Source organism: Xenopus tropicalis, chromosome 1 (genome assembly GCF_000004195.4).
Source record: "Xenopus tropicalis strain Nigerian chromosome 1, UCB_Xtro_10.0, whole genome shotgun sequence".
Classification (NCBI taxonomy): Eukaryota; Metazoa; Chordata; class Amphibia; order Anura; family Pipidae; genus Xenopus; species Xenopus tropicalis.
In genome coordinates this window covers 30500811-30523089 of record NC_030677.2, presented here as the reverse complement: position 1 = coordinate 30523089, position 22279 = coordinate 30500811, and the positions used below count along the sequence as shown (strand labels likewise).

The 22279-nt window shown below is 42.8% G+C and overlaps 1 protein-coding gene across 2 annotated transcripts in view; it reads left to right on the top strand.

The window, feature by feature from the left end:
- Window positions 1-298: 298 nt before the first annotated feature.
- The window catches only part of ppargc1a (PPARG coactivator 1 alpha), a 60609-nt gene continuing 38628 nt past the window's right edge, over window positions 299-22279 (top strand). The window contains exons 1-2 of one of the 2 annotated variants that reach the window (XM_004911224.4): window positions 299-485; window positions 4133-4312. In XM_004911224.4, coding sequence (XP_004911281.1) covers window positions 438-485; window positions 4133-4312 — 228 coding nt within the window. In that variant the 5' untranslated portion in view covers window positions 299-437. The remainder of the gene's footprint in view (window positions 486-4132; window positions 4313-22279) is intronic. The other variant, XM_002936713.5, reaches the window with a different exon arrangement.

The following is a 22279-nucleotide window of genomic DNA, read 5'->3' as shown; positions in this document are numbered from 1 at the left end:
ATGCCCCAAATCCATAGGCTGAAATTATAATGTAATCGTTTTTCGAACCAACACACCCTGCCATGCCGGGAGCCCGCTTTGCCCTGCAGTACAGACTGCTTTCCCTGTGTGGGGCAGGAGGCTATTGTAATGCGGCAAAGCAACGGGCTGCCTGCCCCCCTACCCCGGCACCGAGCAGGTTAAGTGAGCTTTAACTCCAACGAGTTCAGCCTCCCCGTGACGTCACAGGTGGCAGCAGCGGCAGCGCTAGGGGAGAGAGAGAGAGGGGGAGGGCCCGGAGAGAGACAGCCCCGCCTCCCTGTAATAGCCGCATCATGTGACCAGCGGCAGTAGTAAGACAGGTGCCTTCAGTTGAGCCTCAGTAAGAGGCGAGCTGCCTGCATGAGTGCGAGCTGTGTGTGTCACTGCTGGGGACTGTAGATCCATTCAGGGGCTGGATGGCGTGGGACATGTGCAACCAGGACTCTGTATGGAGTGACATAGAGGTAAGCCATGCACCTAGCCACATTCTACATTTTTATTCATTTAAATACAGATTTGTTTCATTCATTGCAAAAAAATAAAATAAGATTGCAAAATTGATTTTTTTTTTTGTTGGAAGGAGGGGGGTGGGTTAAAAAAAATAAAAAAAAATAAATAAATCTTTGCCTTTTGCTATTTTTCCCCGTAGCCCTAGCGGCTGGCTATTTTTAAGGCTTTACTCTTGTGATGCTGTGAGTGCAAAGATTAGCTGCTGTCATCGGTGTCTGTTGCAGTTGGAAAGTATTTGCATGTGCCTTTTGGCTCTCCCCTGGCCAGTCACATGCAGGCTAGCAGCAGCTCTGGGACACTCATATCACTCTCAAGTCTTTCCAGTGGCCTGCTTGGAAGCCTGCCATGTCTATTTATATAACAATTAACTTAAAATAATCTCAGTTATTAATGCTTCCATACTTCCATTCTGCATGCCAGCCTGCTCAATAGGTGTATGACGAGGCAAGGTGTATAGCAAGGCAAGCACATAGGCACATAGACATGCCAGCCTGCTCAATAGGTGTATGGCAAGGCAAGCACATAGGCACATAGACATGCCAGCCTGCTCAATAGGTGTATGACGAGGCAAGGTGTATGGCAAAGCAAGTACATAGGCACATAGACATGCCAGCCTGCTCAATAGGTGTATGACAAGGCAAGCACCTAGGCACATAGACATGCCAGCCTACTCAATAGGTGCCCCCCTGTATGGCAAGGCAAGGTGTGTATGGCAAGGCAAGCACCTAGGCACATAGACATGTCAGCCTGCTCAATAGGTGCCCCCCTATATGGCAAGACAAGGTGTATGGCAAGGCAAGGTGTATGCAAGGCAAGCACATAGGCACATAGACATGCCAGCCTGCTCAATAGGTGCCCCCCTGTATGGCAAGACAAGGTGTATGGCAAGGCAAGCACCTAGGCATATAGACATGCCAGGCTGGGCACATTCACTCAAACACCTAAACCTTCAGTTTTTTTTTTTTTTAAGGCAAAAATCCTAGTCGTATTTGCCAGCTGCAAGGCTTGAGCGGCTTGTGCTAAGTGGTGATCAGCTGTTCCGCTCTCCGCTGTTTATTAGAATAAACCAAAAAGATAACAGTATGAGGGGAGCGCGAGATGTTGCTGTATGGGTAAAAATAGATGGTCGTACATCAAATCTACAGCTTGCGCTGGCTACAATTCATAAAGAGAAAAAAAAAAAAAGCCAGCAATTCTGCCCCGGTCCCTGGAGTACGGTGTATAAAACAGGTTCTCCTCCAATTCTGCATGGTGGCACTATACAAATTGGAGCCTTATTAAGGAGCTTAGGCATCCTATAAGTTATATAAAACTTTAGTGCAATAATTAAAAATGCAGGGATCCCAATCCTTGGGAGAGGGGGAGAAAAAAAAAAAAAGAAACGACTCGCTGCTTTGTATGCAGACCACTGACGAATTCCATCTATACATAAAGGCGTGTATATAGAGGGAGACTCGCTGGCAACATTAAGGTTTGATTTCATTATTGCAAATAAGATTGCCTATAGATTACAGTTGCAAGCTAGATGGCAAGCACTTGAGTCCTAATTGTTCCTATTCCGAGTATCCTATATGGTGTTGGCTTTTCCCAGCTGCTGGGTCTGTTATTTATTTTTATCCAGTGTTATGGTTGATGCCACTCGGAGCTGAAGGATGCAGCTTTTGCATGGAAATTTGGAATATTTTTTTTTTCTTTAATTTCTGTAAAGCAAGGACTGGGCACAAAACTGTTTCTGAGCAGCTATTGATCTCGGGGACACTTAGGTGCAGTCAGGAATTTCATGTCACAGTTATTCTCTCCGCTTTACATGAAATGCATGGATGGATTAACTCTTGCTGCAGCCCTGACTCATACATTGCTGCTTTTCCCCCCCCCCCCCCCTTACCACCCCCCCCTTCATAATCAAATCACTGCTGCACGCTGCTTCTTTCCTAGGAAGCAAATTAATGAACACTTACGCTGCCAAGTGGGCCAGCAACACATTGCAGCACAGTAGGGTGCCTGCGCTGAAGGGGTTAAGCTTGGTAGTCTATTTAAAGGGTTTTGGGGAGAGAGATGAAGCAGACACTTGGCGGAGGATGCAGTGTGTGTGCTTGCTGCATGGGTCAGCCTGATGTTCATATTCATAAGGGCCCACGCAGCTCCGACTCCCAGATGTTGCAGGTTCTAATGAAGGTGACTGCAGAGATTGATGGGGGCAGCCTCTCCGGGCCATTGCAACAAGTTTGATACGAAATATTGTGCCATTTGGTTCCCACGCATGACTGGCTGAGCCAGGCACAGCAAGGAAGCGGTTAATTTTAGCACTGCCATACTTCACTTGCTCCTCTCTCTTGGGCCGTGACTATCGGAGGCAAGGAAAAAAAAAAACCCTGCAAAGGTTAATGGGAAATTAAACATAATTGCAATGCTCCTTTCCCATCGCTGGAGCGGTTAAGGCAATTTATTGGCTCCCTCCTGATCTGGATTTATAAAAATAAAGTGCAAAATTGCAATGATCATTTTTTTTCTGTATTCGGATTATCGTTTTGGCCTTGGCCTCCTAGCCCTCGCCTGCTGGTTGAGGTGTTTTGAGTTTTATTATTATTTACCTACAATTTAAGAACTAGGCATTGCTAAGCAAGACTGAAGTAGAGGGAGACCCATGAAATCTGGGAGTTGTAGTTGAGGGACAGGCGGCAGAAGACCCTCTGGCATGAATACTAACCATATCTATGAGTAATGACTCAGTGCGCTCATAGTCATTTTGCCAAGAATTTTATTTTAGCCCTTCTGAGGCCTGGCCCCAGGGCAAATGCCTTTCTCCCTCCTTTGCTTTAATCCCAGCCATGTTGCTAAGCACCTGTTACAGATGTATGGGGAAATGAATGAAACAGCAATGTGAGATATCTGAATTGTTATGTATATAATGTATATCAGTAGAGTAGTCATTTCTGCCCTACCCCATATATCCTCAGCTTAAAAGTGCAACAGGAGCATTCTTCAATAATTTTGAGTGCTGGCCACTGATTTTATTTTTTTTACATGTTTTCAGACCAAGATTTTTCCTATATTGAACATTTTTGAACCGTGGGCAGTAGCCCTTACCATGCAACACTGTACATCTGTAGTATCCATTTTAATTACCTCCATCCACAAAAGACAAATGCAATTGATTTATAGACTCTCGTGTCTACCAGAACTCGTAATCCGATTATTGGTAGAAAGGGGAGGATAAAAAATGAAATCATGGCACATACAGCTACTTGCTTTCAATAAACCTTTTTTTTTTTTGTTCCGTGAAATTGCTGAATCGAACGCCATATTATATATTTTGTCAAAAATGTAAAAAATATGATAGCGATAGTGCATCTGCTGACCCTTGCTTGTGATTTTATGGGTTGTGGCATGAAGCCATCTCCTGATGGGCATGGGGATGCTTGAAGGATTGCTCAACTTGGACGCCTTCCAGGGTTTTTATTCGAAGGGTAACCTTGGTGGCCAAAGCACAGAAACCAGTTGATCATAGCTAAATGCTGGTCACATGTTGCTGTGGTTAATAATAAATTCCTAAAGCAATTTTTCTTGATTTTCTTCTTCTTTTTCCCTTGTCTCCTTGCAGTGTGCTGCTCTGGTCGGTGAAGACCAGCCTCTCTGCCCCGATCTTCCTGAACTTGATCTCTCTGAACTTGATGTCAATGACTTAGATGCAGACAGCTTTTTGGGTGGATTAAAGTGGTACAGTGACCAATCAGAAAACATTTCCAATCAGTACAGCAGCGAATCGTCCAACATATTTGAGGTATGAGCATGGCCCGCGCCATCAGTTCATGTTGTCTTACAACCTTGTTTAATCAGGATAAAAAATTGCCGCTTGGACAACAACCAATATTTTTTTTCCTTGCTACGGTGGAAGCTGAGGATCAGTTAACAGCACCGCTGTATTTTATTAATGGACGTTGTTGACAGTGAGTCGGAAAATTAATATCCGTACATACAGGTGTTAGAACAGACCAGCAGTTGTTAGCACGGCATGCTCTATAAGGTGTTCCAGTTGGGTTTCTTGTTAAAAAAAACAAAATGCAAAAAGGTGCAATATATCATTTGGGAGAGGTAATTGGTGAGTATTTCAGCGGCATCTTTATGAACAAGAACCTTAATCTGGGTGTTTATATTCGATTAATTAGAACATTATAATACCAGGGCCTTTTATAATGAATCTATATGGAAAGCTTTTTAGCCTGCTACAGCTTCAGAACTATTTGAGAGTATCTTGGAAGACATGACTGCCTCAAGCCCCCTTTCTCTTTGGAACAGAGTTTAATGGGAGGTTGAACTCCACAGGGTCCCACAGATTTCGCTTTTTTTTTTTTTTTTTTTTTTTTTAAAGCAGTCGCAGATGTGTGTTATAGTTTATAATGATGCCCCCCTTCCCTTAAATATACACGCTATCTGTAACCTCAGTCTGATGTTGCACTGCAACTCCATTATTCACTTATGGGATGCAGCAAGTTGAACAGCTCTGTTCACCTAGAAGGACAGACCTTAAAAGTGTTTACATCATGCAACTCTTAATTTCTTTGGGACTAATCAATTTCACTTCCTTCATATCCTACACAAAATAGAGTGCAATAATTCAAATGAAAATATCTCCCCCCCCTCCATTCTTCCTCTCAAAATTTTAAACACAAATAAGTGATGACCCTTAATATATGCAGCTTAAGAGCAATGAATATTTTTAACATTCCTGATATTCTGTCTGTACAAAGCAAGGGAGTAGACACAGTAATCCTGCTTTATAGGCTACTCGCCTGTCAGCTCTTTGAAGGCACTTGTCATGCTTAACCTACAGAACAATGTAGAACATTTGTGAGCGGGTAGCGGCTCTAACATGTTCTATAGGTCACATGCCAATTCTAGCACCATTTCCATGTACTTGTTAAAAGCCAATGAGTGCTTTGTAATGTCATGCAGAGCTTTTTTGGCACTTGAGGTGTCAGTATGAGTGTTGCTTTTGATATGCAGATGGATTGAAGGGGCTGATAGGCTTTTGAAATGGAAAGACTGTCTAATCTTTGAACCATGCTGAATCCATGGTGGGCCATTTACTAAGCACATGCATGGAAATCCAGACAGTTTGGATATTACCTAATAAGTAGGGCAATATGTAAACTCATATCAGCTTAGTACTATATATATGGAACGACCTGCGCTGGATATTCTCAGGTTTGGCTGATACTGTCATGGCTGGGAGTAATTTGTGAAATCATGATGCTACAACTTAAGTTCTTGCTCCATTGCAGCTTTCACCCATAGCTTGTTTAGGAACCCCTTAGCCCTTGTGAGTTTGGCAAGAGTCCAGGCCAGGTTATGGGCCCTTATCAGAAAGTGCTTTTTATTGATTTATAGCTTAAATTTACTGCTTGAGAGGAAGAGGATGCTTTTGAGAGACACTGACAAATAGGGCCTGCTTTTATGTCTGAAGTGAGATGCTTGAGAAGGCAGCTGCCTCAATTGTTGCCCTTGAACTTCACCAGTGCTGCTTTTGTGAGTGTAACGTTACCCTGGCACAAACACACAACAAAACCTACAACCGAGCTTGGGAGAGAGAGCACGTGCCTTACTCATGTTACAGGAGGTAGATGATGGAAATGTTACATTAAACTCATAGCTGATATATTTTAACCTCACTAAGTTTAATCTGTTACATTTTTATCTCTGTTACGTTTTATCTTACAACACGGAAGATGTGGCTTTGTCTTTTATTGGTTTACAAAAGAGAACTTGTGCGTGGCTTGAGCCAATGTTTATTTTAGGTTATCTGATTGTGCAGGCCTCTGTAGTTAAGGGACAGATTAAACTAGCCAAGGGCAACCAGCTAGCTCTCCTCTAGGTGATGTTGAACTACATTTCTTAGAATGCCTGTTGCAGTTAAACAACAATTAGAGACCCAGTCTCTGAGTAAAATATTCAGTAATATGGTGTGTTGGGGTGAAAAAACGACTGGAGCCAGTCTAACTCTCTGGTAATGTTTGCTCCAGGCCATTAATCCACAGCAACCAATTGGCAATTAGCTTTGATCAGTCTAGTGCAAATAGAATGCTAAAAGCAAACATGTAATAGGTCTTTATGGGTTAGACCTGTATACTGACTTGGTTGATTTACTAAGCTAAAACCTGAGGGAACCTCTAATGGTTTATGGCTTGGGACTCTGGGGTCAGCTTCTTTTACTTTGGCCAAATAGGTAAATTTCCTTTTGCCTCAGACATCAGTGTGTCATAGGAGTGATCTGCCCCTCCTTCCATTGCCAACAAAATGTGTTGTTGGATTGTGTTTTTAGTTTAGACATGATAGTCTGTTAAAATTGTCACCCTTGCCCACCAAGGTACAGCACAACAGTATGGTCATAATGGCCAAACTGGCCAACCAGTTGTAAGCGTGTGTGGTCCCCTTTAGGGCCTGGATAGCCAGGAGTTATTCTTGTTTCACCATATGTTGCATTTGTTTGGTGCAGCAGAGAGCCAGCAGACACAGGGCTGTCCTTTATATTAAGTCAGTAGGTACAGCAGGAAAGCACTGACTGCGTTGGGCAGGAAAATGGTGTATAGTTTGTTTCCACTGTATATGGTGCAATCAGTGCCTCAAAGCTGCGGCTGCATCCATCTGCCTTCCATTACATCTATATCCCTTGCCAGGTATTTGCTAAATGGGGAAAAAAAAAGACAGCCAACATACCTTCATGAGCCCTTAGAGTGTAAGCTCTCAGGGCCAGGGAGAGTGGAAATTGCTGCATACACATGGTAGCACACATTGTTGTATTAATAAAGATATTCAAGATTGCACCAGTATAAATTCCAGTGATAAGGGCGCATGGCTCAGATCTTGCCCCAGCGTTTCTACCTTTATGAACTCCTTTCACTTTGCACTTTTCCCTCCCTACCCTCATACTCCGCTTACCTTTTGCTCCCTTGTTATAGAGTCACATGCATGCTGTACCAAATAGTTCAGGAGGGGCGGCTCCTTCCTGCTGGAGCTATGTCGCTCTGGCTGAAGCCAGTGGGAGGCCAGTTGGTACCAGAGAGCACTGAATGAATGACATTCTTGTTGGAGGCTGGTTGCCTGTTCTGGCTGCCGTACAGGAAAAAAAGTAATAATGTCACAGGGCTGAGACGCTGACACATGACAACAGGTATATTGTCTGCGGGGGCTTGTGAGTCTGGTCAGGTGGCCCTGCAGGGACAGACTACCTCTGGCTTCTTTCTCTTGCCTATTGTCAACTCCTCAAAAAAAACTAAACACAAAAAAGATAGAACAGTTAACTAACGTATAAATATAAATCCATCAGCACATGCTGTTATATATTATTAGCTGACCATTCATATATAACAAAGGGGTACTATCGTACCGTGTATTGTATAAGGACCCGGGTGTTCAAACCCCGGGCCTCTCGCTCAAGTGAAGGCAGCCAAATAAACACAAAGCTATCAAGTATATACAGAATCAGCTCACCGTAGTCCGCAGGTGGTCCGGGTGCTCAGGGCCCCGAACCCGTAGCTGAGGGAATAACTCAGAAATCCATGAAAAGGTAACACCAAGCGCACCGGACTGGGATATACTCTTTTAAAATTCAATCTTTATTTCTCCATTAAAAACATAACGCCTAACGCGTTTCGTGCGAAACCGCACTTAGTCATGGGCCTATGACTAAGTGCGGTTTCGCACGAAACGCGTTAGGCGTTATGTTTTTAATGGAGAAATAAAGATTGAATTTTAAAAGAGTATATCCCAGTCCGGTGCGCTTGGTGTTACCTTTTCATGGATTTCTATTGTCAACTCCTGGCAGTTTGCACTGAGCAAAGCCAAACACTAACTGTATATTCTAGGCAAAAAGAATAATTGCCCCTAGCTGAGTAGGAAGGCTAGGGTGGCTGTAGGTTGGTGGCACAAAGGGCAATATTTGAGCTTTGTGTTTTTAAGCATCCAAAATAATGTGGTGCCACAGCAGTCCCCATAGACCCCTAGGTACTCATACCAACAAGTGGGCAGAAGTATTCTTTTCCAGGCAAATGCTCTCTTACAAGCACTTGGTAGGTGATTCCATGTCTGTACAGCTACCTGTCATTTTTTAGTATCCCTTTCCAAATTTTTGTGTATGCTAAACTTGGACTGGTGTTGCCCCTAAAGCCGGCCATACACACGCATTTTCTTCCCTACGTGAATTACCTACGTCAGCAGATAAATCTGTTTATTCTCAGTACCTACAGCATCAAAATGGTTAAATTAATCCCGTGGTCAAAGAATATGGCCATTGAAATAACTGCCTGTAGCATTGTTATTTTGTCAACCAGCAGGTGTCACCCTGTAATCATTCACACCGCAGGGTGTTGAGTCAATATTACTCAGAAGTATTTTTCACTTAGGAATCTAATCTAAATCCACTGCTTTGCATCCATAGTTAAGCCAATGACATTCCAAGCATGGCACGGTAGCCGGGTTTAATACTCTGAGCATTTACATATCAGAATGGTAATGTCTGGCTCAAGGAATGTGAAACGTATATTAGTGAGAAACAGAAATTGTTTTACTGATGATTGAAATAGTCCAGCGTGGTATCAACCGCTCAGTATCAAGAACCAGAAAAGAGGGCAGGGAGAATGGATCTTTTAGAAAAGTGTCATTTGGTTGGCAAAAGCAAGATTTATAGAAAGGAACGACTGCTTATAGATGCCAATTTCATATTGTGACAGTGATTTTTTTTCCTCTATATACCTGCATTCAGAGTTGTCTTAATGAATGGGGGAGGTGGAAGCAAGGGTGCCTGCCCTGTGTCTTTCAGAGCAGTAGCTGTTAACAGGTGCCAGCATCTGTAGTATTTTATAGACATCGGCCTCTAGCAATAAAGTAGGTATAGTAGGGAGAAATGGTGGCAGTGGGGGGATAATAGCCTCTGGGAAGGGACTATGGCTGTGGGATAGCAGGTGTAGTAGGGAGAGATGGTGCCTATAGTAGCAGTGGGGGGATAATAGCCTCTGGGAAGGGACTGTGGCTGTGGGATAGCAGGTATAGTAGGGAGAGATGGTGCCTATAGTAGCAGTGGGGGGGATAATAGCCTCTGGGGAGGGACTGTGGCTGTGGGATAGCAGGTATAGTAGGGAGAGATGGTGCCTATAGTACCAGTGGGGGGATAATAGCCTCTGGGAAGGGACTGGGGCTGTGGGATAGCAGGTATAGTAGGGAGAGATGGTGCCTATAGTAGCAGTGGGGGGGATAATAGCCTCTGGGAAGGGACTGTGGCTGTGGCATGGCAGGTATAGTAGGGAGAGATGGTGCCTATATTAGCAGTGGGGGGATAATAGCCTCTGGGAAGGGACTGGGGCTGTGGGATAGCGGGTATAGTAGGGAGAGGTGGTGCCTATAGTAGCAGTGGGGGGATAATAGCCTCTGGGAAGGGACTGTGGCTGTGGGATAGCGGGTATAGTAGGGAGAGATGGTGCCTATAGATGCAGTGGGGGGGGATAATAGTCTCTGGGAAGGGACTGTCTAAAGGTTCCTGGGGGGTTGTCCCGATGACAGGTTGTATGGTGCTACATTAACAAAATAATAGGCTTCTAAAAATGTTCTGTACTGTCATTGTTAAAGGTGGCATGTTACATTACTGAACCAGCTTCTATATAAATATTCAACATATCTGCCTGTTTCCTTACTGTGCCAGGTTATTCATTGTAGGTATGCAGCCAGATAGATTAATGAATTACCAGATCTTGCGTAAAACGACTTGGCGTGGCTTTTAAACTACCACTGTGCCAGCCATGTGACTTTTTTTTTTCCTTTTTCAGACAACTGACCCTCTGTAGAATTTCTGAACATAATTCTACTCTTGCACCCCCCGCCCCCATTGTCCCATTTTTAATTTTCAGGCAGTTCCACTGCCTGAGGCTTAGAGTTCAAGGAGACATGATCCAGGGGAGTCACTGTACTGGAGTTTTGATGGCTGATGCCCTTCAGTGCCAAATCAGCATGATTTATTATTGCCATACAGGCGGCTCAGGATTAGGAGGTGGTGCAGTTGGGTTGAATAACTAGAGATCTGCAGGAAAGCCTCAAAGCTATTTGTACTGTGATAGTGCTATGCACAAGTACACTAGGGATCTTCCTTTGCTTATGGCTCACGTCAGTTTATTCCTTACTGCAGTGACGTCTTACCTATAGCCATCCATCTGTTTTTTAACTGCAATTCTCAGAACCCCTGCAGTGCTCTCTATAGGGGGTAAGAGCAAGGGCCTTCAGATTCACTGGTTCCTAACAGCCCTAAAATATGGAAACCTCTATTATGTATTCAGGTGTTATGAGATTTATGTCCCTATTTCTCTAAAGACTGGTCTTCCCTTCCTTTACTGCAAAACCCTGGAAGCAGTTATTAGAATTATAAGAGGTGGCTTCTTAAGGCAATGTTGCCTGTAAGCTGGCCATACCTGCCTTGGTTTGGTGGGGCAAGTTGGACAAATTTGACCACGCTGTTAGACCATATGGAGCATATATTTTACCTTTTTGTGTTGCAGTTGATCTGTCCAAAGGTAAAAATTTTAGCTGGAGATTATCTTTTTTGGTGGGTAGATGGGGTCATCAGTAGATGGGAAAACAAGAGAACATGCATCTCTGATCATGTAGGCCGTGAATTTATGGTCAGCACTGTTTGACCACCCTTTAAGAGGCCAGATAGCAAAATATGTCTGTTTGGCCTGTAGAGTGATTAGTTTGAAAACCCTGAGACCATAAATCCTTTCCAGCCTAGTCCTTTAAAGCAAAGGCTCCACATTTGACCTTAGGGGGCTTGCTGGGCAGGGTGGGTAGCTGTGAATCAACTGGAATAGACAAAATGCCTATCCCTAGAAGAGAAGCTTACTAAACATGGGCATTACATTAGTTGGAGGGTCTCCTTTATGCTCCTGTTTTCATTCACGTGCATTTTTAGTCCCAAATGCGGTTATCTGGCCATGCATGACAGGCTGTTTATATCTCTCCCTTCTCCCTTGCATTTACGTTAAACATTGCTCGCTGATTACAGAGATCTAATAAATTAGAACATTTGCATTAGCTCTTGCAGCCAATCCAACATTCACTGATGTATTGATTCACAAGGTAGCACAATCAATATGAACATATATATTCCCTTTGTTTGATCACCGGCACACCATTTTATTGTGCTAATCAACAGATTAGATTCTGGTTGTTTGTATTAAGTTTGTATACATTCATAGATGTAATATTGTGGGAAAGCTCAAACTGTAGCATATTTACAGTCTTGCCTGTTGGTATTATAAAGATTAAGAGAACAACTGAAATACAGCAGTGAATTATGGGAGAGGATATAAAGTGATGTCACATCATCAAGTCTGATGGTGTCTGAGCTGATGTGTTTTTTATTTATCCCTTGGTCCATGGCATGGTGGGAATTGTAGTTTAGCAGGAGCTGAAAAGATATAAGTTGAACATCCTGGATCAAAGGAATGCTTTAGAGAACTATTAATATGCAAGAACATGCACAGTGTTTGGGTTTCTATCATACCATGTTTATATAATCCTGTTACTAATCATTTAACCCTCAATATTTACTTTGTAAATAGAGTGAGGAGGTATTCATTCTGCTAAACGCAATAACTGTTTAAACTAGTTTTCATTATTCTGCAAGTCTTTGTTTCAGTCAAGTGTAGGCAGCCATGTTTGTATCTACCCCATCTGCCCCCATAACCTTAATGATAATGAATATTTCTTTTCCACCCTTAACATATAGATCTTTTTCCCTCTGTGCAGAGTGGGTCTTACATTCAGCAGTCACAAGTAATGACCTTGTGTCTTATCAGCTGCCCTTTGGGATGAAAGGTTCCTCGGAGAGCTCTTTAAATTGACCTTGAATTTATTTGCTTGTGGTAATCAATACCCCTCATAGAAGCATATTTCCCAATGTAAACAAACCCAGTGTGGGATGCATGCTTGTTTGTATGCTTGTGAGCTGTCTTGTCTCCTGTTTTAATTGAAACAGTCATGACGTTCAAGAGGCACACAAGTCGTAATGAACAAAAACCATACTTCGTCATTCTCTGGCTTTACAGGAATAATGAAAAGCCTTGAGCAGTTACAACTGCTTGAAAATCATGTTGTTCGGATTTACATTGAATGGCAGTACATTCAATTCATGTTTCACAATGCAATCATTTGGCCTGTGTCACCGAGCACTGTGCTTTTTTATTTAAGCAATCTCTGACTGGTAGCAAGGTGTAACAGAGGCCATCTTGTAAGAGATTGGCTGTACCTCAAAATATTGTGGCACTGATATAAATGATGCACAGCGTTGCCCATCAGAATAAAGCTTTACTCTAAAGTAGTGATCCCCAGCCACTGGCTTAAGAACAACATGTTGCTCACCACCCCCTTGATATTGCTCCCAGTGGCCTCAAAGTAGGTGCCCATTTTTACATTTCTGGCTTTGAGGCAAGTTTTGAAAGCAGCCTAGCAGCCCACATGGGGCTACCAAATTGCCAATCACAGTCCTTATTTGGCCTCCCCAAAGAACTTTTTTTTATCTGATTGTGGCTCAGAAGTAAAAAAAAAAAAAAAAAGTTGGGGATTCCTGCCCCGAAGACTAGCGACTATTATGTAGAGTTTTACAGCAAGTGACATTTGCCCATCCGGCTACAGCTTTTGGGCAATGGCACACAGGGAGATATCAGGGTTACTTGGCTGTTGGTAGTTCAAGATTCCAAGCCTGTATCATCTTACGGTTCTCATTGGCATCAGTAGATGATGCCAATTGGTTTCAGGTGTTTTGAATTTGCATCTGAAATCTGACCCCGGTGCCACTGCCCTATGGAAAACACTGCAGAACAGTTTTTTTTATGCAGCACTTTGTTGTTTGGTAATGCCCTCGGTCTAAAATGTTCTTGGATACCTTGGACTATAAAAAGCATCAAAATCTGTGTTTTGCTATAAATCTTTGGGTTTGACAGGATCATATAACCACTCCTCCCCCACAAAGTACATATAATTTGTTCTGAGATCTGATGCCCCCTAGGGTATCGTGCTTGGATGCTCTCCCCTTGGCGGCTTTATATCTTGACTACATAGAAAAGGCAAATACTACACCAGGGTTCATTTATAGGAATCAAGCTCTTGTAGATTTGCTAGCCGGTGATACTATCCCTTTAAGAACATAAACAAAGAGTTCCGACTTGCTCCGGGCCTCCTCCTGCACCTGGGCTTTGCAATCTGTAAATGGTTGCTTATATTAATAATTGCCTTCTACCAATAACTTTTGACATTGACTGCAACCTTTCTGTTTGTCCTTGATGGAGTGCGCGCTGAGAGATTGGGCACAAGGAAAAAAAAATGTACATATTGCTACAAGAAAGAAAAGACAATTACTCTGTCAGCTCATATAGTATGATGGTTTCCGTGGCCTCGTGCCATTCGCAAGTGCAAATAATCCCTCGGTTCCATCCAGTTATACAGACATTCCATAGTGCTTGCCAACACTTCACCTGTGCAAGGGACAAAGTCTTCTGAAAGTAACCGGCTATAAGCACAATTTTACACTAGCAAATATCTTTTTCTTTTTTGTTGTTATTTAACCTCTGCTGCGCTTTAGTATGGCTCCCTGTGTCTAACAAACAAGATGTATTTCTCCGAATCATCCAGGGTCCCTAAAGTACACGATGTACTCTCTGCACTGTCACAGAGCTAAATACAAACTCGAGTCAGCTGCCACACAGACATTTACAGATAACTAGGAGGACTATTTAAAAATGTGTTGCCCTTCTTTACACATAGGTCATCGACAATCCATTTCGGTCGCAGTCTCCGTGCACATCTGTTTTCGCCATGTTACCTCTTTTATAAGGTGGCATTTCTGGTGGGTATGAACAACTTGAGTAGGAATTACCAGTTTTTAAGTAATTAAGCTTTTATTTACTTTTTTTAAGTTATGCCCATGCCAGTTAGTGTTAATCTCTTTGCCTCTTACTGACTACATACCAAAAAGCCACCCAGCTGCAACTAGCTTTAATGTAAAATATATATATATTTTTTTAAATAAGACACATTTACATTTATTAACAAGAGACCTGAATATCCTATAAAACATATCCTTATGAATGGTGCTTAGTGATGTCTATGTACTATTGAGCTATAGAATAAGCATCAGTGTGTTACCAGTGAGACAGGTGTTTTTATTTTCTGATTTGCCTTCTCTAATAACTAAGTGATAAATGGCAAGATTTGCTTGTTAGGCAAGTTTGCCAGTAAAGTAGATCTTTGCCCAGTTTAGCAAATGCCATAAAAAAGGCAGATCCGATCATGGGCCCTTAGGCAAAACAATTGGTATGCAGACCTGTTAAGATAGGATGTGGCCATTGTCCAATGGGATTTTCTAACCAGCCCTATAAATATCCATAACCAGATATTAGTTAGGAAGGGCCTATATACAGGTTAAGTGGCTTTTTTGGTCCCCCTATGGCCTGCTTTATACTTTTGACCTTGACTTTTCTAAACTACACTGAGGTTTTATCCTGGGCTGCTATAAGGAGTTTCATAGTAGTCCATATCTGTGCTATCTTTTTATCTGACTAAAAATCAAGGAGAAAAAGAGAGTTTTACAAAAGCTTATTTCATTGTAACCTGCTAGCTGGCATTCTTGGGATTATAATTCAAACTTGTAGTTCAGTTGCAGTAGCCCTGGGCTGCCCCACCAGTTAAAGAATAGTTATATTTATAAAAGAGAACTAACTATATGGCTTTAATGAATGTGATGCAGTGGTTAGCAATGCTCCCTTACTGCCCTGGTGTCCTTTTGTGGTAACAGCCAGGGTGCTGTCTACTACATTCACCATTTGTCTCTGGGTTTCCTTTGGGTATTTTTTTTTCTCCCATACTCAAACCAGGCATTATTTATGAGTCTACCAAATTCAGACATGAAGGTTTGTGGAATGTAATGAGGTGAGACCAAAATCTCCCAAAACTTCCCCAAGAAATGGGATTATTGACCCCTAACAAAAAGGTGTTTGGCCCAGCAAACCTTACAGCCCCCTACCATACACATACGGGAATGGTAGGAGGCTGTAAGCTTCACTGGATATGGACATGTAGACACTATATACATAAAGGATAATGACAGTAAGTGTTTTCTTAGTTTTTTTTTTATATTGGCAGATACAAACTCCATCAACGTAAAGGTTTTCACCTGGAACACATATCAGTTGGGCTGGCTACTGGGAAAGCCCCACAGGTGCCGAGGTGGCAGATATTTTTAGCCTGTAAATTACCAACATTCATTTTGGCAGAACTGGAATTGATGGCACATATTGCCTTCAGCAGTCAATAGAAGTGTGAATAAAGTGGGTTTTGCAGTTGTACAAGATGACTGGTTTTTCAGAATCAGGGAGTCCTTCTATATCAAGAGGGCACTTGGCAGCCCCTGGTACCCAAGCCAGCAGGTTCTGTAGTCCTTAATTAAACTTGCAGATGCCTATCTTCTCCCTCAGCTGATAGTGGAAAGGCAGAGCCAAATGGTATTACATAACATTCATAACTTAATGCTCCTCTCAGGATTCGGGGTCTCTGGAAAATCCTTTGCTCATTGGGGGTTGAAGGAAAGAACTTTCTGTGAAATAGCAGAAGAATATTTATTTTTATCTTTACATCATAAAAGCCAAACAGTGAAATGTGAGAGGGATTTTCCTCAGCTTCTCATCTCACGCTTCATTGCACAAGGTTCAGTCTGTGCTGCTTCCGCAGCGAGCACTTGGGCACCTTGGAGAAAATGATGATTACATTGTTACAGGGACAAAACGTGAAAAGTCAAGGCAGGGTACACCTATGTTCAGCAGAAGACTAATAAATAGACTTATTATCAAGCTTATCCTTTTCCTTTTTAAAGGGGAAGTTTACCTTGCAATTGACATATTGTACGATATAGATAACATTATGTCTTGGCATTCTGTTTAAAAATACCACTAAATAGTATTGTGACTCATGTTGGAGCTGTTTCTAATGAAACTAACGGTGTTTAGTGGGAAATCGATTTGCAGGCAATCACATGCTGCTAATATTGTGGTGCATATGTCTTAATGCAGAGAAAAATAACTTACTCTGACATTAAAAGATGGGATAGCTTTCCCCTGTGTGCCTTGATGGCAGATGAAGAATACATTGAGGGTTTAGAAACACTGAATATAAAAGCTGATCTACAAATTTGGGCTATTGAGTCCTATGACATAAACACTGGGCCCCAAGTAAGTGATTTAATGAGTTTAATTCTACTCAAAGGACTAAATAGCCCACATTTGTAGATTAGCTATTATACTCTGTGTTTTTAATATCTAGAATTTTTTTGTCCCATTTTTCATGATAGAACTAATGTTAATATAGGCCCCATGTCTTCTAACTGTAACAGCTATGCAACCCCACAGCCCCTGTCCCTTCCCAGAGGCTATTATCCCCATTGCTACTATAGGCACCATCTCTCCCTACTATACCTGCTCTCCTATAGCCACAGTCCCTTCCCAGAGGCTATTATCCCCCCCACTGCTACTATAGGCACCATCTCTCCCTACTATACCTGCTATCCCACAGCCCCAGTCCCTTCCCAGAGGCTATTATCCCCCCACTGCTACTATAGGCACCATCTCTCCCTACTATTCCTGCTATCCCACAGCCCCAGTCCCTTCCCAGAGGCTATTATCCCCCCACTGCTACTATAGGCACCATCTCTCCCTACTATACCTGCTATCCCACAGCCATAGTCCCTTCCCAGAGGCTATTATCCCCCCACTGCTACTATAGGCACCATCTCTCCCTACTATACCTGCTATCCCACAGCCCCAGTCCCTTCCCAGAGGGTATTATCCCCCCACTGCTACTATAGGCACCATCTCTCCCTACTATTCCTGCTATCCCACAGCCCCAGTCCCTTCCCAGAGGCTATTATCCCCCCACTGCTACTATAGGCACCATCTCTCCCTACTATACCTGCTATCCCACAGCCACAGTCCCTTCCCAGAGGCTATTATCCCCCCACTGCTACTATAGGCACCATCTCTCCCTACTATACCTGCTATCCCTCAGCCCCAGTCCCTTCCCAGAGGCTATTATCCCCCCACTGCTACTATAGGCACCATCTCTCCCTACTATACCTGCTATCCTACAGCCACAGTCCCTTCCTAGAGGCTATTATCCCCCCACTGCTACTATAGGCACCATCTCTCCCTGCTATCCCACAGCCACAGTCCCTTCCCAGAGGCTATTATCCCACTGCTACTATAGGCACCATCTCTCCCTACTATACCTGCTATCCCACAGCCACAGTCCCTTCCCAGAGGCTATTATCCCCCCACTGCTACTATAGGCACCATTTCTCCCTACTATACCTGCTATTCCACAGCCGCAGTCTCTGCATGACTAAAGACTCCCTCCATCCAGAAGTGAAGTTATGGTTCCCCCCCAAGCTTAACCTTGCATATTCGCCCCTTATTGCCTCACACCTACCTCCCAAATATGTTTTAAAGCAGGCTCTTATAGGGAACCTTCAGGGCTCTGGCACACGGGGAGATTAGTCGCCCGCGACAAATCTCCCTGTTCACGGGCGACTAATGTCCCCGAGTTGCCATCACCTGCCATCCCACCGGCGAAAGTGTAAGTCGCCGGTGGGATGGCACACGCGGCGCCGCGATTTCGGCAAATCGCCGAAAAAGCCTCGCGAGGCGACTAATCTCCCCATGTGCCAGAGCCCTTAAAATAGAAGTTATGGCTGTGTCACAAGCAATCTGAGAGAAAGCATTGCTGCTGGTCTGTAAAGCAAAATGCCAATAGATATGTCACTAAGCTTTTCATTCTTGTTCACACACCAGAGCGTTTGTAAAACACTACATGGCTGACACCATAAGAGCAAAGCAAAGCTGACCTCTGGACAGTAGCACATAGCTCACTCATAACCAGCAGGACGGTTCAAAGCAGGTTCCAGCCTGAGGCACATGGGTGATATCTGACAGCATTTGCTCATCACTGAGCTATTTTAATGCTCCACTTTGAAATCGATAAGGGTATTGCATGCGGCTTGCCTTTGCAATTCCTTCAGGATGTAAGGAAGGAAATTAACATTTAAGGGTAATATTTATTCACTTAGATCTATATTAGAAGGAGGATGATTGACAAACATGTTGCTATAACGTTTTTCCCTTTTAACAGCAGCTGTGAACACCCTATCCCATAAATCCCAAATATTTACAGAGGCAGGGTTGGTGATTTGCCATGTTAACCGTGTCCTTATGTGTCCTATATTCACTGAAACCTAAACACACACTGCACCCCTGTCACTGCTGGTATTTAATGGATAGAGCTGGTTGCTATCACAGCGTGGTAAGAAGCATTTTTGTTTACATGTCTATTTGCCTTTATTCCATGTGGACAGGCTGTAAATTGATTAATTTTGTCAGATGGTTGTGGTGGTCAAAGTGACCCAGGTGGCACTGGCTTTACAATATTCTCACAGAGCAACCAACCTGTAGGGCATGAAAAGCTCATAAGAGCTGATTACAGGTATAAAGCAATAGTCGGCATTATTATATATTCACTTTGAGCAAAGACACTATCTTAACAGATTTAGTATGTTCTCCTGTTGCCTGCATTGGTTTCCTTCAAGAATTTTGTTTTTCCACACACCAAAATCATATAGTCAGTTTAGCAGGTTATCTGGTTTCTGATTAAATTGACCATAGTAATTGCGAATGTGACTTTAGAGTGTAAGCTCCACTGGGGCAGGGACTGATGTTAGGGATGTGTAATCTCTGTAACCATGCCCAAAGTGGGATTTAACATTGGGTCTCTGTGTTCTTGGAATGCCAGAACCTGACAGCCCCCCCACCAGCCCAATAAATATTGACTGTCTATGGCATCTTACAGCAGTACCACAATCCATAGATTGCCAGTCCGAGCCTGTCTGTAACTACCGTGGAAAAAGTGAGCACTATACAGGGGTAAATAAAGGGTAATAAATATTTGTAAGTGTGCATATGAAAAGGTCATGAAGAAGGGGTTAATATGTCTTCTTTCTAAATATATCTTCTCAGCCAATCGGCAGATGCTGTGTGGTTTGTTTTGGTAATTAGGATGTCTAGTTTCTAGTGCCTTATGGGAAGGGGCAGTGTGAATCCATATATTATTGCCTTTGTCAATAACATTTCCTTCAAGACTAAAAATACTCTTTATATGGCATGCTTGTGAGAGCATTTGTGGCAGTCCCAGGCAGGCCGGTAATTTATTGAGCCATTTGTGAGTGCTGGAGAAGGATCCTGTGTCCCCCCGGCAGCTTCCCTGCCTCTCGTGCTGCTGGAATGGAAAGCGGTGCTTAAAAGATCTTTGGGAGGTGAAGCAAAGGGAACAGGATTAGTGAAATGGAACTCCAGCTTCTGACTGCTTTATGTTACATAACTGAGAGGATGGGCCTGTGTTCCTAGCCCGCAGAAGCGTGGATTTGCATTGTAGACAAATACACGAACCAGCAGGATTTGTGACTAATCTTTGTCTGCTCTTCGATTTAAAGGGGAATGGCACTGGAAACAGCATGGTGACACCTTGCATTCTGCTTTAATCATGGGTAGAACTGTAGTACAGTAAGTTCAGGTGTAACAAGCTAAAAAAAAACCCCTAAAGGTTAAGGTGGACACCATTATATGTATATTTATAATGGCCTTGCACAGAGGCTATAAATACAGCCCTGGTTACTACAGGCATGTCAAGTATGTGTCTCGCTGGCTGTTTCAGGCTACAAGTTCAAAGCTTTTAGGGAATGTTGGGGTTGTAGTTTACAACAGATGGAAGGCTTGTAGGTCAAGCATTTAAGGCACTGAGTAGGACAAAGTCTAAAGGGATACTTTTTGCACGAGGGAACCCTGCTAACTATAGGGAAACTAAACCCCCACACTCATATTTCTTCAATAATTCATGTCTCATTGGTAGAAGCTTCCTTTCTGCTTTCCATGAAATACATGCTAAACAAATACTATAGAATTCCTCATGCATATAAACATTTCAGTGATAACCAAGCATTATTGTACGTGAGCAGCACATGGATCAGTTAAGCACTATGGCACGTGGATCTGGTCAAACAGCAGAGTAGTAATGACGATGCTGAGCAGTGCAACAGGTAGTGTCTCACTGACAATAATAGGAAGGGAATGAAGCAGCCGTCAGCAGTGATCATAGCATTAATTAATGCTAATTAAGTCTCACTCAAATGTCAATCAAGATGGGCAGCAAAATCCCATGGGTGAGGACTACCTGGGTCCATGTATGTGGTCTACAGGCCATAAACTCCTGCTGGACACAAGGGTGAACATATTGCTTGTCTACAGGATGAATGTTCAGATCAGTCTCATTCAGTCACTGAAGATGTCCATCCAAGTTGGGAGGTGGATTCAGTTCAACTAATTCAGCCCACTGGACTCTTTCTAACTGTATTGTTATTGTGTGTGAAGGTTGCATTTGTGTATATGGCTGCTGTAACTATGCCCTTGCATCCAACCAGCTGGGTTTCCCAATAGACAGTAGCTGGGAGAGTGTTTTGCTGCCAAGAAATGGCCTGACAATAAAGCAGGATACTTTATTATAGACTTAGGAGGTGTTTTTATTCTCTCCTAGTAAATCATGCTTAAATACACTCTACTTTGCCTGTTTTTTCCACTAGAAAATGCAGTTTTATTTGAAGAAAATCGAGTGAATCACCCCCAACAGCGACTCCCTAATCTACCAAAAAAAGGTGGACATTTAAAGAAGATAAAGGGAGAAAATAGCTGTGTGAATCAGAACTATAAAAAGCACGGCAATTACCAAAAATGGAAGCGTGCGGCACTTATCTGCATCCTCTGGGCTGAACAAGTTTTGTAGTATTTAAGATTATTCTCTAGTGGCTGCTATTTATAGGCAGAGGGTAAAGCTGCGCTAAGAGTCTTTCACCAAGGCATCCCTTCTGCCCCAGCCTTACATGCTAAGCCCATAAGCACTCAAAGAAATAGCTTAAATGAGCCAATAATGAATAATCTGCAAATTCTAGTGTCATAATATTCTTGGCACGCGTCAGGGAGTCACACAGTGCTTTCATTAGTGTGGCTCTGACGTGGCTGCTGGGATTTGCCACTGGCTGAAACATTGTTGCAACATAACACAGTTGCATAGAATTTAATTTTATCTTTTTTTTTTTTTTTTTTTTTTTTTTGCAGTTAAAAGCAAAAAGTTTGCAAAAAGACTGCTACAGAGTAGAAATGGTGTATGAGCCCTAATTGCATTTATTAAGGGAAAACTAAAACCAGCTGACACGAAAGCTTCAGTTATAATACAATTATAATGTCTTAATGCACAACAGAAACTCTAAAGATGTATTGGCTACCACCCTGGCGGAATGGTTACAATTGCCACCCTGCAGAACCAGGGTCCTAAATTCAATTCCAGTCAGGTCCCTATCAGCAAATATTCCCATGTCTACCCCTGGCTATATAGGTTTCTTTCAGGTACAGGTATAGGATGTGATTCCCAGGATGCTTGGAACCTGGGGATTTCCAGATAAGTGGTATTTGTGTAATTTGTATCTTCATACCTTAAGTATTCATACCTACTGAAAAATCATTTAAACAATAACTAAACCCAACAGAATTGTTTTGCTTCCAATAAGGATTCATTATATCTTAGTTGGCATCAAGTGCAAGGTACTATTTTAGGCTGAAGACAC